Below are 14,861 nucleotides of genomic sequence, written 5' to 3' on the forward strand. Positions count from 1 at the left end.
GGGCCTGGCGGTAGGATGCTGTACCCTACCGCCAGGGCGCTGGCGCTTCTCGTCACAGAAGATATACACCCCCCTACCGCCACGGCCCTACCGCCAGGGCGCTGGCGCTTCTCGTCACAGAAGATATACACCCCCCTACCGCCACGGGGTCTGGCGGCAGGGTACAGCATCCTACCGCCAGGCCCTGTGGCGGTAGGGTTTGGTCCCTCCTTCTCTCTTTTCCCCTCTGTTTTGCCCCATTTGTCGAATGTTAGCGTAATATACCCAATTCTATCAAATATTAGAATGATCATTTCTCATACATAACTCAACTCAACATAGTTCATTACATTCACGAATAACACATGTTCAAACTTATTAAAACATGACCCGGTTCCGATGACATCGGTTGAAACTAATAACTCATGCTCAACGGCACATTTTCTAAACAGGTAACAAATTTCTCATACTTATCAGACGTTCAATTTGATCGTCACGCGCTTGATTACGCTTCAGTTGAAAGTCTGTGGATCCTGCCCAATGACCCAACACACCATTCGTTTCACGGAACCAAGCCCATGCAGCACAGCGAGCGGGATTCTCTGACACGCCCTGTTTGATTACCCATCCTATGACCTGCCCGGGTTTCCTCAAGTCCATCTCACGGAATTCTTCTTTGCTTGCAGTGAACGTAATCTCAACTGCCAAAGCGTGTCTGCAAGCATATTCCCGGTCTTGCAGCTCATCAAGCATCCTCTCTTTCTCCTTCATAAACTTTCGGAAAGCTTTTTTCTCCTTAGCATCAGAAGGTTCCTCGATAAAGTGATACTTGCTGAAATCCTTCATGGCCGCATTTGCCTCATCACAACTCTTCAACCATGCTTCACATTCCTTCTTCAAGCAACGGTGTCGCTCCGCCATGATCTTCTCACACGCTATGTTCATAGTCATGGATTGACTGTCCATCCTACATGAATATACGGGTTTAAGATGACATAAACCAAAACATAAAATAAATTCAGTAGAGTACAACACTTGGTTACTTGATATGACATACAAAACCAAGTTCTTAATGAGTTCAAATGTTAAGGGTACAAGTCATAGTAGTTCAAATGACGACCAAGCATAGGGTACATGTCATTACAGTCCAAATGACAAAGATTACATAGCCTCATGCAATTCTATGCGGCGTACGGTCCCGGGTTGCAACAAATAACATCATTTCTTTCTTTGACCCATGCCCAACGAGAAGCCCGGTTCTCGTCCGACGAGAATGGTTGGCGAACTAACCAATCAATGACCTGACCATGATTGCCCATGTCTATCTCAGCATATTCTCCCGTTGTCACACACAATGTAATTTGCATTGCAAGATCACACCTACAATTTTTTTCCACCGTCTTGAGCTTCTTCATCTGCCTCTCCTTTTTTGTTATAAAATTTTCGGAATGGTATTTATTGAAATAATTATATGAAAAGGCCCTACACTCCGCATTCAATGCATCAATGGCTTCGATCCACAAATTCATCTTTTCCTCAATCAATTCGCGTTCACGGTTCGCCGCCGCCTCAGCAGAAGTTTCAAAGAAAACGAACGGTGCCATCCTACAATTCGAAAAGTTGCTATTAAAGTAACTTAGATTTAATTGCTTTCTTAAGCCTAACCTAACCCCAATTATGTACATTAAGACTAGCACTAGATCTAGGTACACAAACTATTCTACAAGCAATTCTAAGCACAGCATACATAAGGAAATCACAAACATAAACCTAAATGGATCATAGTAATTGATTTGACCACACCAAAATGATGAGCTAGGGTTTGCAATCAAATGAGCAAATGCAAAGTAAACAAAGATATCAACCAATCAAAATGAGGGGAAATGAGAGAGCCACCTTGAGTGATGAAAATGGTAAGAATCCACCGGAGAAATCTCAAACAAATGAGAGAGATTTGGGAGGCTCTTGTGCTTTAAAGAAAGAGGGGGGAGTTGAGCTCGGTGGAGAGGTGTGGCCTGAATGAGTGGTTGAGGAGGGGGAGGAAATATCCAGCCGCTCCCCACCTTATCCACCACACAGGACCCTACCGCCAGAGGGTCTGGCGGTAGGCTTCAGTACCCTACCGCCGGAGCCCCTGGCGGTAGGCCCTTTTCCACGTCAGCCAGCTCAGACGGTCGTCAGTCGCCGTGAAAGGTCCTACCGCCAGAGAGGATTGCGGTAGGACGTGCACACCTACCGCCAGCCCCCCTGGAGGTAGGCGAAAGGGTCAGATCCCGAAATAAATTCAAACGGGGTCAGATCCTGAATTTCTTATCAAAAAGGGTCAAAACACGAAATTTTGCCGCACACTGCGTCTTTGTTCGCCCTGGTTGCAATGGGTGTACCAGAGTGACATGAACCTTTTTCGGGCCTGCACCACCATCACCTTGGGGAACGGATGTAAGGCGCTCTTTTGGCATGACAACGGGAGCGGTAGGGCCCTGTCAGATTTCTATAGGAAAAATTTAGAGCCTTTTGGTTTGTAGGAATCGAATCCTATTCCTATGAAATGAAGGAATTCTTTCTATCCTCCACATTTCATAGGAAAATAAATATTAGTCTAGACTCAATGGAAAAAAAATCTTATGTTGTGAATCAAAGGGATCTCTTTTTCTATTTCTACTCATATGATCGAGTCGAGCCCACGAAGTATGCAGGCAAAGCCCAGCAGCCCACGGCTCGTTGCCGACCCGCAGTGCGCGGTGTGGTCACGGAAGCAGGCACGTGTGTTGACTCGTGAGCCAGCCCGACTCCCTTCCCAATCAGGCTCTGTTTGGTTCATAAGTCCTAGGACTTTTTTTAATCCCAACTTATAAGTCCCAAGTCCCTAAAAAGTCCCTACCTGTTTGGTTCCTGGGACTTACAACTATAAGTCCCTATAAGACTCTCCTTGAGAGTCTTATTTTATAAATTTCAAATGTCCACTTTAAGTCCCTATAAGTCCCTTTTATTTGGTTTAGACTTTTTTTTAAGTCCCTGAATCAATAAGTCCTCAAAACAAACATCCTCTCAGTCGCGGTCGCGGTCGCCGCGCGCCGGAGAGGACTCGCCTCGGTACTATAAACCTTCTCTCGCTCGCCTTCTAATACAGCTTCGGCCACCCCCGCTTTCTCGTCCCCCTCTGCCTGCACACGCCGGACAGGGGGCCCACATGGATCTCGAGGCGGCAGCTCCTCACCGGCCCCGCGGCGGCTCCCCGGCGACCGCCCCACTACCGCCGGCCAACAGAGAGACCGACGTGAGTGCGCGGGGAGAAACCCCATCCTCTCAATCTTACAGCTCTGCTTAGCTTCTGTTTTTTAGAGTACTTGTGTTATCTAGCTGAATCGATTGGTAGTTTTGCGCGAGCTCTCGCCTCGTGTTGGTGTGGGATTCTCGCCGGAAAGCTTCGGTCGAGAGCCAGAGGTTTACTTTAGTACTAGTACTACAATCTGTAGTAGGCTTATTAAAATAATTCTTTAACGAGAGCATCTTCAGTATTACTGTATCTGCATGCGCACAGTAGCAGAGCATGCTCGGGAGACCCGAGCGGTGGGAATCGATCGACTTGTTCGTCTAAGGAAGTTCTGGTGCTGTCGCAGTCGTAGAGATATTGCCCTTGATTCTTGCGACGGCGGCGGTGGCGCTGCGTGTCAAAATTCCAGCGTCAAGCCTGGGATTAGCTTCCGCCGCGGTGGTGATTTCTGCACGGGGTTGGTAGCACTGCGCTCCGCGAGTGCGCGTGTGCCCCAGTTTCCAAACTCTGTGTTGTTCTTTTCCCCATATCCTTTCTTTCCGCGGTGGTGACAGCTGATACGGAATAATTCTGTCATCGAGCGATGAGCAGAGTTGATTTCTCTTTTGTTTTGTCCGCTTTCCGCTACCGCTGGTCAATGGGATTTGCAGTCACGCAATAGTTTTAAATCATCTTTAAGCCAAGGGAAGGTTGTTTTGTCTTTTATTTTCCTCGAAGGAAGCTGTTTGTCTTGGCCTGGGCCAATATGGAATCAGTTGAATATTCTCCTTTCTTGCTTCCATAACTTGTGGATGATATTTAACCATGCAAGACTTGTTGAATGCATTAGAGAGCACTTTTACTTTTTAGTTAAGAGTTTGTATCATCAGTTGGAAGACTTGAGCATCTCTGACTGAAAAGTGTTAATACTATGCCTTCACTATGAAACGTGGTAGCTGAGATGGATCCCTAGGTGCTCATAAGCAACGGATAAGGATATTAGTCTGCAATGACCAGATTCCCTCTTTATTTCCCATCCATCATTCTTAGACAGGACCGCTTGTTTGTTTTTTCTAAGCTATCCATTCAATAAAATATTAAGAGAAAGAGAGAACTAGGTTTGCTGATTGGGGGCGACTTTTTTGATGATGTCACAAGGGATTACATCACAGGGACTCAGATTCGATGTTGATGCCACACCAAAGTGGACCAAGAGAATGAAACAAGTCCTTGGTGTTCACATTTGTCGTAAGCCCCACACAATTCCATATCATTACTTGTTGGGGATGGGATCTGTGAAATTATCAGCATAATTGATTTCAAGCAATGATAATGGTCCTACTTTGGGGCTTTGGGCCTTGCTTGACTCCATTGACTCACTATGCATATAAATGACCAATTGCTTTGTATGATCAGTTTGGTGCATCCCTCTTATTTTGGAGTACTGAATCTCTTATGTGTAGCTCAACGCTCATACAAATGACTTCCCTCAACTGTGAGCAGGTTGGCAATGTTCGCAAGAATATATTCCTTGTGTACAAGACTCTTGGCGTGGTTTTTGGTGGCCTCGTTACTTCTCCCCTCTATGTTTATCCCTCAATGAACTTGTCATCTCCTACAGAAGCTGACTACCTGGGAATATACAGCATAATGTTTTGGACTCTTACTTTAATTGGTGTGGTCAAGTATGTAGGCATAGCTCTCAATGCTGATGACCATGGTGAAGGTAAAATTTCTGCCTTTCCTTTCCTTTGAGCAGTTATTACTGCCTTTCTAGATTATTGTTGAAATTGCTAATAGCTTGGACAACGTTAGTTGATGATTTTTTATTTGAAAACAAACAAAAAAGATCAGTACAAACAGATTTCTTGATCAAATATTTGGGTACTTGTGGCGTTGCATCTCTGTTTACATCAATTCATTTTTCTAGTCTGCTGTCTTCAATACTTTAGTATGAACCAAGCAATTTACATACTATGATCTATGAATGTGTGTTCAGCTTGGAAAATGTCAATGAACCTTAAGCCTGTAGAGCTGTAACTTTTGTTTTAAACTCTTAATACAAGCTTCTTTTGCTGGTTAAATCATTTTTTACTTTATACTGTTACTGGTCTGGAGTGTTGCTTAGTCTACTTTCTGGTTTCCGCAGGTGGTACATTTGCAATGTATTCTTTGTTGTGTAGGCATGCCGATATAGGCATCCTTCCTTCCAAGAGAGGGTATTCAGAAGAAGAACCATTTCTTCATGAGCAGTCAGCAACAGCTATAAGGCCTAGTAAGCTGGGCAAGTTCTTTGAGCGAAGCATAACTGCAAGAAGGGTATTGTTATTCATGGCAATTCTTGGGATGTGCATGCTCATTGGAGATGGAATCCTAACTCCTGCTATTTCAGGTTTGTTGTTTGCAGGTGACATATCTAAATTAATCATTTTTGTGATCATATAGATAACTAACATGTTGTTTATGTCATTTCAGTGTTATCAGCAATTGAAGGACTAAGAGGACCATTTCCTTCTGTTAGTAAACGTAGGTAGCTCAATAGGTGTTGATTAGTAATGAAAATAATCTCTGATAACCCTTTTAGATGACATTGATCTTTCATTGAATTTTCCAGCTGTTGTGGAAGCTCTATCTGCAGCAATTCTTATTGGTGTATTCTTGCTGCAAAAGTATGGGACTTCAAAAGTGAGCTTTCTGTTTTCTCCAATCATGGCAGCATGGACTTTCACCACTCCAGTTGTTGGAATATACAGCATTGTTCGTTACTACCCGGGCATTTTCAAAGCCATTTCGCCACATTATATTGTTCATTTCTTCCTAAGAAATAAAAAACAAGGATGGCAGCTGCTTGGTGGGACTGTTCTATGTATCACAGGTACATCAGATTTACATGCCAAGATTATCAGGTTGTGCATTTTTTTCAGATAAGATCATGCAGGCTAAAGTCGATCTCCTGCATACAGGTGCAGAAGCTATGTTTGCAGATCTTGGCCACTTCAGCAAAAAAGCTATTCAGGTCATTATTATTAACAAATATCAGCATGAATTATTCTTTGTGAATGTTTTCCATGTATAGCTGGTTACACCTTATTTGTTTTCAGATAGCATTTCTATCCAGCATATATCCTTCTCTGGTCCTCACTTATGCCGGGCAAACAGCATACCTTATTAACAATGTCAATGACTTCAGTGATGGATTCTACAAATTTATCCCTCGGCCAGTTTACTGGCCGATGTTTGTCATTGCAACACTAGCAGCAATTGTTGCAAGCCAGTCCTTAATATCGGCAACATTTTCTGTCATCAAGCAATCAGTTGTCCTGGACTACTTTCCACGTGTTAAAGTGGTGCACACATCACATCAAAAGGAAGGGGAGGTTTACTCACCAGAAATTAATTACATTCTGATGGTACTATGTGTTGGTGTTATACTAGGCTTTGGAGGTGGAAAGGAGATAGGGAATGCTTTTGGTAAGTAAATTTGACTAAACAAATGCTTCAGTTGTTGATATACAGCTACTTTGTGCCTGAAGACTCAATGCATAATTTATATTTTTACTGCAGGTGTTGTTGTCATCATGGTTATGCTCATAACTACAATCATGCTCACTCTTGTGATGATCATCATATGGAGAACACCACCTGTTTTTGTCGGGATGTTTTTCATTCCATTCGTCATTATGGAAGGGTCCTATGTCAGTGCTGTTTTCACCAAGATCCCTGAAGGTGGTTGGCTTCCTTTTGCAGTTTCCATGATCCTTGCATTGATCATGTTCGTCTGGTACTATGGTAGGCAAAGGAAAATAGAGTACGAAATGGCGAACAAGATAACCATGGAGCGCCTTGGTCAGCTCTTGGCAATGCCTGAGGTCCAGAGGGTCCCGGGCTTGTGCTTCTTCTACAGCAACATACAGGACGGGCTAACTCCTATACTTGGCCATTACATCAAGAACATGAGCTCACTGCATACAGTCACAATTTTTGTGACCCTGAGGTACCTGCTGGTTTCCAAAGTTGATCAACGGGAAAGGGTCCTGATCAAGAGGCTCGGACCTAGGGGGGTGTACCAGTGCACCGTCCAGTATGGCTACGCTGACAACCTGAGCCTCAAAGGAGGCGATGATCTTGTCGCACAGGTTATGAGATGCCTGAAGCGGCACATTGCGATGAGCACCGACCGGCGTTCATCTGTTTCTACGGAGGAAGAGATCGCTAACCTGGAGGCGGCGAGTTTGGCCGGGGTGGTGCATGTCCGGGGCAAGATGAGGTTCTATGTGGGTGACGATGCCGGCTGTTTTGACAAGGTCATGCTCCGATCCTACGAGTTCTTGCATAGCATCTGCAGATCGGCACTGCCAGCTCTCGGGATGCCTCTGCAGCAGCGAGTTGAGATCGGCATGTTGTACAAGGTTTGAGGCGCTGCATCAACTGTTTTTTGTATGAATCTCATGAACATGGTCACTCTCCACAATATACCGTCATGTCGGAAATGTCATTTGTGTTGGCCACGCCATATTTTTTGCAAGCAATGACACGGTTGGTGCACATCTTTTGTAAAGATTTTTGAACTGACATTTAGAAGACAAGTGGGCCTGAACTATTGGATTATTTGGCATCTCAATTCCTGGTATATAAGACATAAGAGTGATGGCACGAAAGTTGGGCCAACAAAGCGGGAGAAGGGTACCGTGAAGTCAGCGAAAAGTACCACCATGTCTCCTGTAAGAAATTCTGGGAAGGTTTGACCAGTTCAGTAGGAAACCTGTCAAGAACTCAAGATTTATTATGTTTCATTTAGGATCTTATTTTTGTTAGCCAAACTTGAGGCGTATCATCTTATTATGAAAAAATGGAAGAGAACAACTTCCCCAGTATCTGATCTCTGGATTCAAAGATGAACCAATTATTACGTTGTCGCAATAGTTTAAAAAAAATAAAGAAATAAAAGGCTAAAACACAATGTTACATAGAATATTGCTAAACCGTTTCCCATGTTCGATACTACTTGCGATATAAATTCTCTGGCAATCATGGAACGATGTCTCATTCTAGTTTTTTGTGTGTACAGAATATCATCGTGTTGTTAGGAAACATTTTCATAATACTAGTTAATTGCCTGTGCATTGTAGCGGATGGACATATATACAACAAAGGGGCATATATGTTCTCATGGTTCAACATCAATATAGTGTGTAACACATAGTACCTCTATATTCCTTGTGCACATGAAGTGATGTTGTCTCTTTTTACCATTAAATTTCACAACCCTAGCTTATGGTAATGTAATGGACGCATAGAGAGCATAGCATATCACCATGTCTGAATTCTTTGAATTGTGAAAATTGAGGATTAACTCAAACCTCATGTTTCCTAAAGGGCTAAGACCCTAAAATTTCCTCAGTGAATGCAGAATGCCCTTCATGGCAAGAGCTTCATATAATTGATATGGATCCTCTAAAAATTTCAAGGGTTTAAGGATGGTTTAAAACTTTGGAAATCATAATTTAAACCATAATTCTTAAAATAGCTGGATTAGAAATAAAAATATAATCTCAACAAATTTGAAACTTTTTATGTGTACCTGGGTTGCACCAGTGAGGTCACATAAATCTCAAAAGTTTCAGAGCTAGTTTGTACTCTGTCTGTTCCAGAACATAAGGTGTATTGATTTCCGTTCAAGTCAACCATTTGAATGTTTGACCAAGATTATAGAATAAAATAACAACATCAGCAATACCTACTAGATAAAATATGCAACTACTTTTCATGATGGATAAAATGTTCGTATTGTGGATATTGATATATTTTTCTTAAAACTCGGTCAAACATGCACTCGTTTGACTTTTGAAAAAATAAATGCACCTTATATAAAGGAACGGAGCGAGTATCTTGATTTAAATCAAAACAACAAAGTAAAATAGGAATCAGAATAAATAGCAGAGAGATACTGTAGCATGGGCCTTAATTTGCAAGTGAGCCTAGCCCAGCCCAGCCACAGCACGCCCCCGACAGTTCCTCTGGCGTGACTGCAAACAATGATGTTTTGACATTATGTTGTGTGTCGCGTCTCCTCAGATTTGGAGCGGCTGGTTGGCCGGTGAAAAATATTTAACAATTATTCGAAAAAATGTTCAAAAACATGAACGTTTTAAATGTTTATACACCGTAAAAAAACATTCATGTATTTTTTCAGAAAAATGTTCATCGTGTATTTCAAAAGAGTTTAACATGTATTCAGAAAAGTGTTCAAAACATGTATTTCAAAAATATTCATTCTGTATTTTTTTTAAATGTTCAACTTGTATCGAAAAAATGCTTCATATGTATGCAAGAAATGTACGACATGTAAGTTTGACATGTATGCAAAGAAGGAAAAGAAAGCTTCAAGTCCTTTATGTGGAGTTGTAACTCTTTTGTTATTTAGAGCTAGCTTCGGGGACCTTCGGTCCCTTCCCCTTGTTAAAACAAAGGTCTCAATCACGATGGAGATAAATTCTATCGCATTCTGCTCCGAGGACTAATATGCCCCACCAGGCTTTCGTCAGAAAGTGCTCAAACACATCGTGCTATGTTACATTTGGAGAGGGAGGTGTCTCCACGAATCTTTCCCTAGTACATCGGTGAACTATAATACCCCATCACTTTCGGTTTATAGGGCTCAAATCTCAAATCTCATCAACCAAGTCATTTTGTGAGTGAAGGAATGTATCTCGTACTTTACAAAACTACCCGAATTAAACGCATGCATTAATTTGGATTAATTACGTGCATGCATGCTTGGCCGCTAGATAAGTAGAAACATTACATGCATTGGTGTGTTCCTTTTTAATTTTTGCATGCAAAGCTTTAATGCGCATTGGAAACTAAAAATGAGATGGAGATGAATCCTCTAAATTGGAAAAACAAAAAAGTTGAGATAAGCCTTATAAACCGGAAAGGAGGGAGTATCTTCCATCCCAATTTTCTTAATGGCTCTAGCCAGTTAGAGAGCCCTCGAGTCCATCGCTTCCTGAGCGCAAACTGAACCCAAGAGGGCGCGACTATACCTTGCTTGCTGCGAGAGCTACCACTGCATCGCCTCAAGGAACACCCCCTAGTGGGCCCGCCCAATAACAGGTTTTTCACTTATTCAGTCGGTTTGTTTGTTTTCTTTCATTGTTTACTTTTGTATATATTTTCAAAAATATTACAATACATATATATATATATATATATATATATATCTAAAAAATCGCTTAAATTTTGAGAAGTGTTCATCAAACATTCAAAAAACGTTCATGAAGTGTAAAGAAAATGTTCACTCAACTTTCAAAACATTTCGTACCATTCAAAAAAATGTTCACACGTGTCAGAACATATGTTAAAATGTTCGCATAATTATTAAAAAAAATACTTCATACCACTGAAAAAAGATGTTTACGTATTTCAAAAATATGTTTGTGACATTTAAAAAAGTTAATACAATCTATTTTTTCATGTAATTTAAAAAATGATTATAAAAATGTTTACTATTTATTCAAACATGTACTTACAAAAGTGTCTGTATAATGTAAAAAAAATGTTCAAGTCATTTAAAAAAGTTTCATATCACTCAAAAAAATTCAACATGTATTGATAGCATTTATTTTAAAACGTTCATTTTGTATTTAAAAAATGTTCAACTTTTATAAAAGAATGTTCCACGTGTATTTGAAAAATATACACCATGTATTGTAAAAAATAAAGAGAAAAAACACATAAACAGGAAATAAGAAAAAAATGGTTGCAAATCGAAGAAAACTGATGGAAACCAGACCAGTCCAGCCAGTAGACAACAAGAAAAAAATGTAACAACATAAAGGGACCGGAATATGGGTTGGCCCAATTACATCATTGCTGAAGGCCAGAGAATATCCATACGCGCAGTGTGTGGAGTAGAGCCCATTCTTTCTTTTCTTTAGAAGCACAGTATGGCCCATTCGGGCACTCATCAGCCGGGGCATGTAGGAAAAGGCCCAGCTGCCCACGGTGAATGTAGACTGTGGCGGCGGAAGCTCCCACGTGTGTGTTGACTTGTGATCCCGATTGCCTTGCATCGGAAAAAGGTAAACGGTCCCGGTCGCGGCTCTCGCGCGGCGGACGCGGTCAGCCAGGGTTCGTTCGCCCCTCCTCGGAACAGCCAGCTTCGGTCACCGCTGTTTTGACGTCTTCCTCTGCGCATGTCAACACGGGCCACATGGATCTCGAGGTGGATCTCGGTTTGCGGATCGTTCTTTTTTTTGAAATAATTCTTACATTACTCAAATCAAATGTTACAATCTCATCTAACAAGTTCCAAAGCCTCATCTAGACCAAAGCCTAGCCAAATCATAGTTTGGCGTTGCAACCTATCAAAATTAGCTAAGGCGTGACTAACCATATTACAATTCCGACGAGTATGAGCAATGCAAGAATCTCTCCTGCATACTTCTAATGATCTCTCTAACAATGAAAGCATACTTTGACTTGTTTTCCGTCCCACCTTTGATCATCATAACAGCCTCCAAACAGTCTGATTCCGCATCAATGAATAGATCACTCCATTGTAGTGTCAGAGAAATACCCTCCTTTATTGCAAGAAGTTTGGCTTTCAAAACATCATCGCATGTGAAAAGATATCTGCAAGAACTGAAAATAATAGTCCCATCATGGTCTCTGAGAATCATACCCGCTCCCGCATTATCACCACAGACTGATCCATCAGTGTTAAGTTTTACCCTTCCAAGAATTGGCCTACTCCACCCACATACAAAACATGGGTTTCCTATATTGCATGCATAATGTTTCTCTATAGGGAGCACACACATTACAGCCTTGCCTCTACTTGTGCCGTCAGCAGGGATTGATTGCAACTCTTGTAATGAGCGCAAATAACTCGCTAGGAATCTTACCGAGACATCCATTGGCGGCGGCCGCTTACCGCGAACAATCTCATTTCTTATGTACCATATTCTCCAGAACAACATCATTATACGATTTTTTCCCTCATCCGCAACATCGGCTAGGAGCGTAAAAAACTAGTCCGGACCAACCGGTTGTATTTCTTTTGGTTTTGGGAGAGTCCACTATGACTCCATTGCCTTCCACAACCGAACGACATGATTGCATGTACAGAACACATGGAATGAATCCTCGGCCTCACATCCACACACACGACACATAGTAGTTTTATTTCCAGATTTCTCTTAGCTTTGTTAGTCCAAGTTGCAAGTGAATCTGAACCCAACCGCCAAGCAAAGGATTGTACCTTTGGAGGTGCACTACTCTTCCATACATAATTCCATCCCTCCCTAGTACCATCAGGACGTATGCTAGTGGATGCAACCATCGAGTTACAAGCTTCATCACTAGCTAGCTTGTATGCACTATGAACGGAGAACATGCTGTGTTTTCAGGAGCCCAGGCGGCAAAGTCCTCATCCAAGCATGGTGAGAGCTTGATCATCTGAATTTCCACAACATCCACTGGCAGGAAATACTGCCTTATTTTTTCTATGTCCCATGTACCATTTAGAGACCCATTTTAATCGACACCTCCTCTTAGTAGTAATTAAACCATCCGAGGGTTCCCACGCTATCCAGCGATCACGCCAGATATGAACATTTTGTCCATTATCGATTATCCACACAATTCTTTTTTTAGGAGCTCTAAACCATGCACAATAGCCTGCCACGTGGGGGAAGGATTTCCAGTGAAAACCATGTCGAGGAGACGTCCATTAGGAAAATACTTGGCCTTTAAAAGTCTTGCACAAAGGCTATTAGGATACTCTAATATGCGCCAAGCTTGCCGAGCCAACAAAGCTTGGTTGGAAATACAGAAGTCCTTGAAACCAAGCCCTCCTTGTTTCTTTGGCCTTGTTATCTTGTTCCAAGCAACCCAATGAGTCTTCCTCTTTCCTTGTTCTACTCCCCAAAAGTAATTCCTGACCATGCGGTTCAAATCATCACACACTTCTAAGGGAAACTTGAACACACTCATTAAATATGTGGAAATCGATTGTGCAACCGCCTTGATCAAAACTTCTTTACCTGCTTGGGTGGGATGACCATCATAGGCAAACAAACGCTTAGTCATCTTCACTTGCAAGTTCTGGAATTTTTCTTTTAACATATGATCATCTAGGGTAGGCAAACCCAAATATTTCTCTTCAAATCCAGAAGATGTGACCTGCAGTACATTTTTAACATTCTCCATGGTTGGATCAGGGCATGAATTACCGAACAACATGGAACACTTCGAAGGATTTATTAGCTTCCCAGTGGCAGCCGCATAGACATCCAAGATGCTCTTTATATGGTTTGTTTCCTGGACACAAGACTTAAAGAACATAAGTGTATCATACGCAAAAAGTAGGTGTGAAACACCCGGAGCCCTCCTGGTAATTCTCAATGGTGAAACTTCTACATAGTTGATACCCTTACAAATAAGAGCAGAGAGACCATCAGCAACAAATAAGAACAAATATGGGGACAAAGGGTCACCTTGCCGAAGACCACACGACGATGCAAACGAATCCAAGATGGATCCATTAAATTTTACAGAATATCTCACCGAGGTCACACACGCCATTATCCAGTCAACCCACCGGTGAGCGAAACCGAGTTTTTGCATCATTTGCTTAAGGTAATTCCAGTGCACCCTATCATAAGATTTAGAGAGATCAAGCTTATATGTGCAATAACACTTTGTGGGGTCCTTCTCTTGCTTAATATGGTGAATGCACTTTGTTTAGGAGAAATAATGTCATCAAGTGCCGGTCTCAAACGACTTACTAAGCACTTTGATATCACTTTGTAAACTACATTACATAAGCTAATAGGCCGGAAATCCGTTATCTTTACTGGATTATCCACCTTTGGAATCATGACAATAATAGTATCATTAACATTAGGAGGCATGACTCCTGTGAGAACAAAGTTCTTTACTGGAGAAATAATACCTTCCTTCATAGTTTCCCAATTCCTTTGAAAAAAACGGGCAGGGAATCCGTCCTCTCCTGGTGCCTTCAAAGGGCTAATTTGGAATAGGGCATCCATGATCTCCTTATCTGAAAATTCTGCACATAGGGCCTCATTTGTTTCCTGAGTAACCACTGGTTCAAATAAATCAACTATGGACGAAGGATCAAGCATGGGGTTGGCCATGAACAGATTCTCAAAATATTCTGTGGCCACACCCCCCATCTCCTTGCTTCCTGTATGAACATTACCATGTGTATCCTCAAGTTTTTTTATTCAGTTTTTACGTGCTCTCCAAACGAACTTGGCATGATTTTTTTTGTGTTGCGATCACCTTCCTTAAGCCAATCCACACGAGAGTGTTGCATCCACATCATCTCCTCCCTATAAAGTAACTCATTCATCTTGTCTGTAACTCTTTGAATCTCACAACGATCAGCATTCATCAACATCAACTCTTCTAGTTGTGTTCTAGACTTCTCAATTTCTCTAGTAACATTACCAAAGTGATCTTTACTCCAGGTGGCCAGCATAGACATTGTCGAGCAAAGTGTTGCATGCACATCACCCAGACAATCTTTTTGCCCAGCTTTCGCCCATGGTTTTGCTATAATGTCCTGCAGAGCCGGCTCTCTTTCCCACATTACCTT

At 41.9% G+C, this 14,861-nt stretch overlaps 1 protein-coding gene across 1 annotated transcript; it reads left to right on the top strand.

The window, feature by feature from the left end:
• The first annotated feature begins 3,039 nt into the window (after positions 1–3,039).
• Positions 3,040–7,840, top strand: LOC123121696 (probable potassium transporter 17). Its single transcript, XM_044541712.1, has 8 exons — positions 3,040–3,256; positions 4,736–4,958; positions 5,382–5,624; positions 5,708–5,758; positions 5,847–6,107; positions 6,196–6,248; positions 6,334–6,703; positions 6,797–7,840. The coding sequence occupies exons 1-8, from the start codon at positions 3,170–3,172 to the stop codon at positions 7,645–7,647; spliced, it is 2,139 nt and encodes a 712-aa protein (XP_044397647.1). The 5' UTR covers positions 3,040–3,169; the 3' UTR covers positions 7,648–7,840.
• Positions 7,841–14,861: the final 7,021 nt, after the last annotated feature.

Source organism: Triticum aestivum, chromosome 5D, assembly GCF_018294505.1.
Source record: "Triticum aestivum cultivar Chinese Spring chromosome 5D, IWGSC CS RefSeq v2.1, whole genome shotgun sequence".
Taxonomy (NCBI): Eukaryota; Viridiplantae; Streptophyta; class Magnoliopsida; order Poales; family Poaceae; genus Triticum; species Triticum aestivum.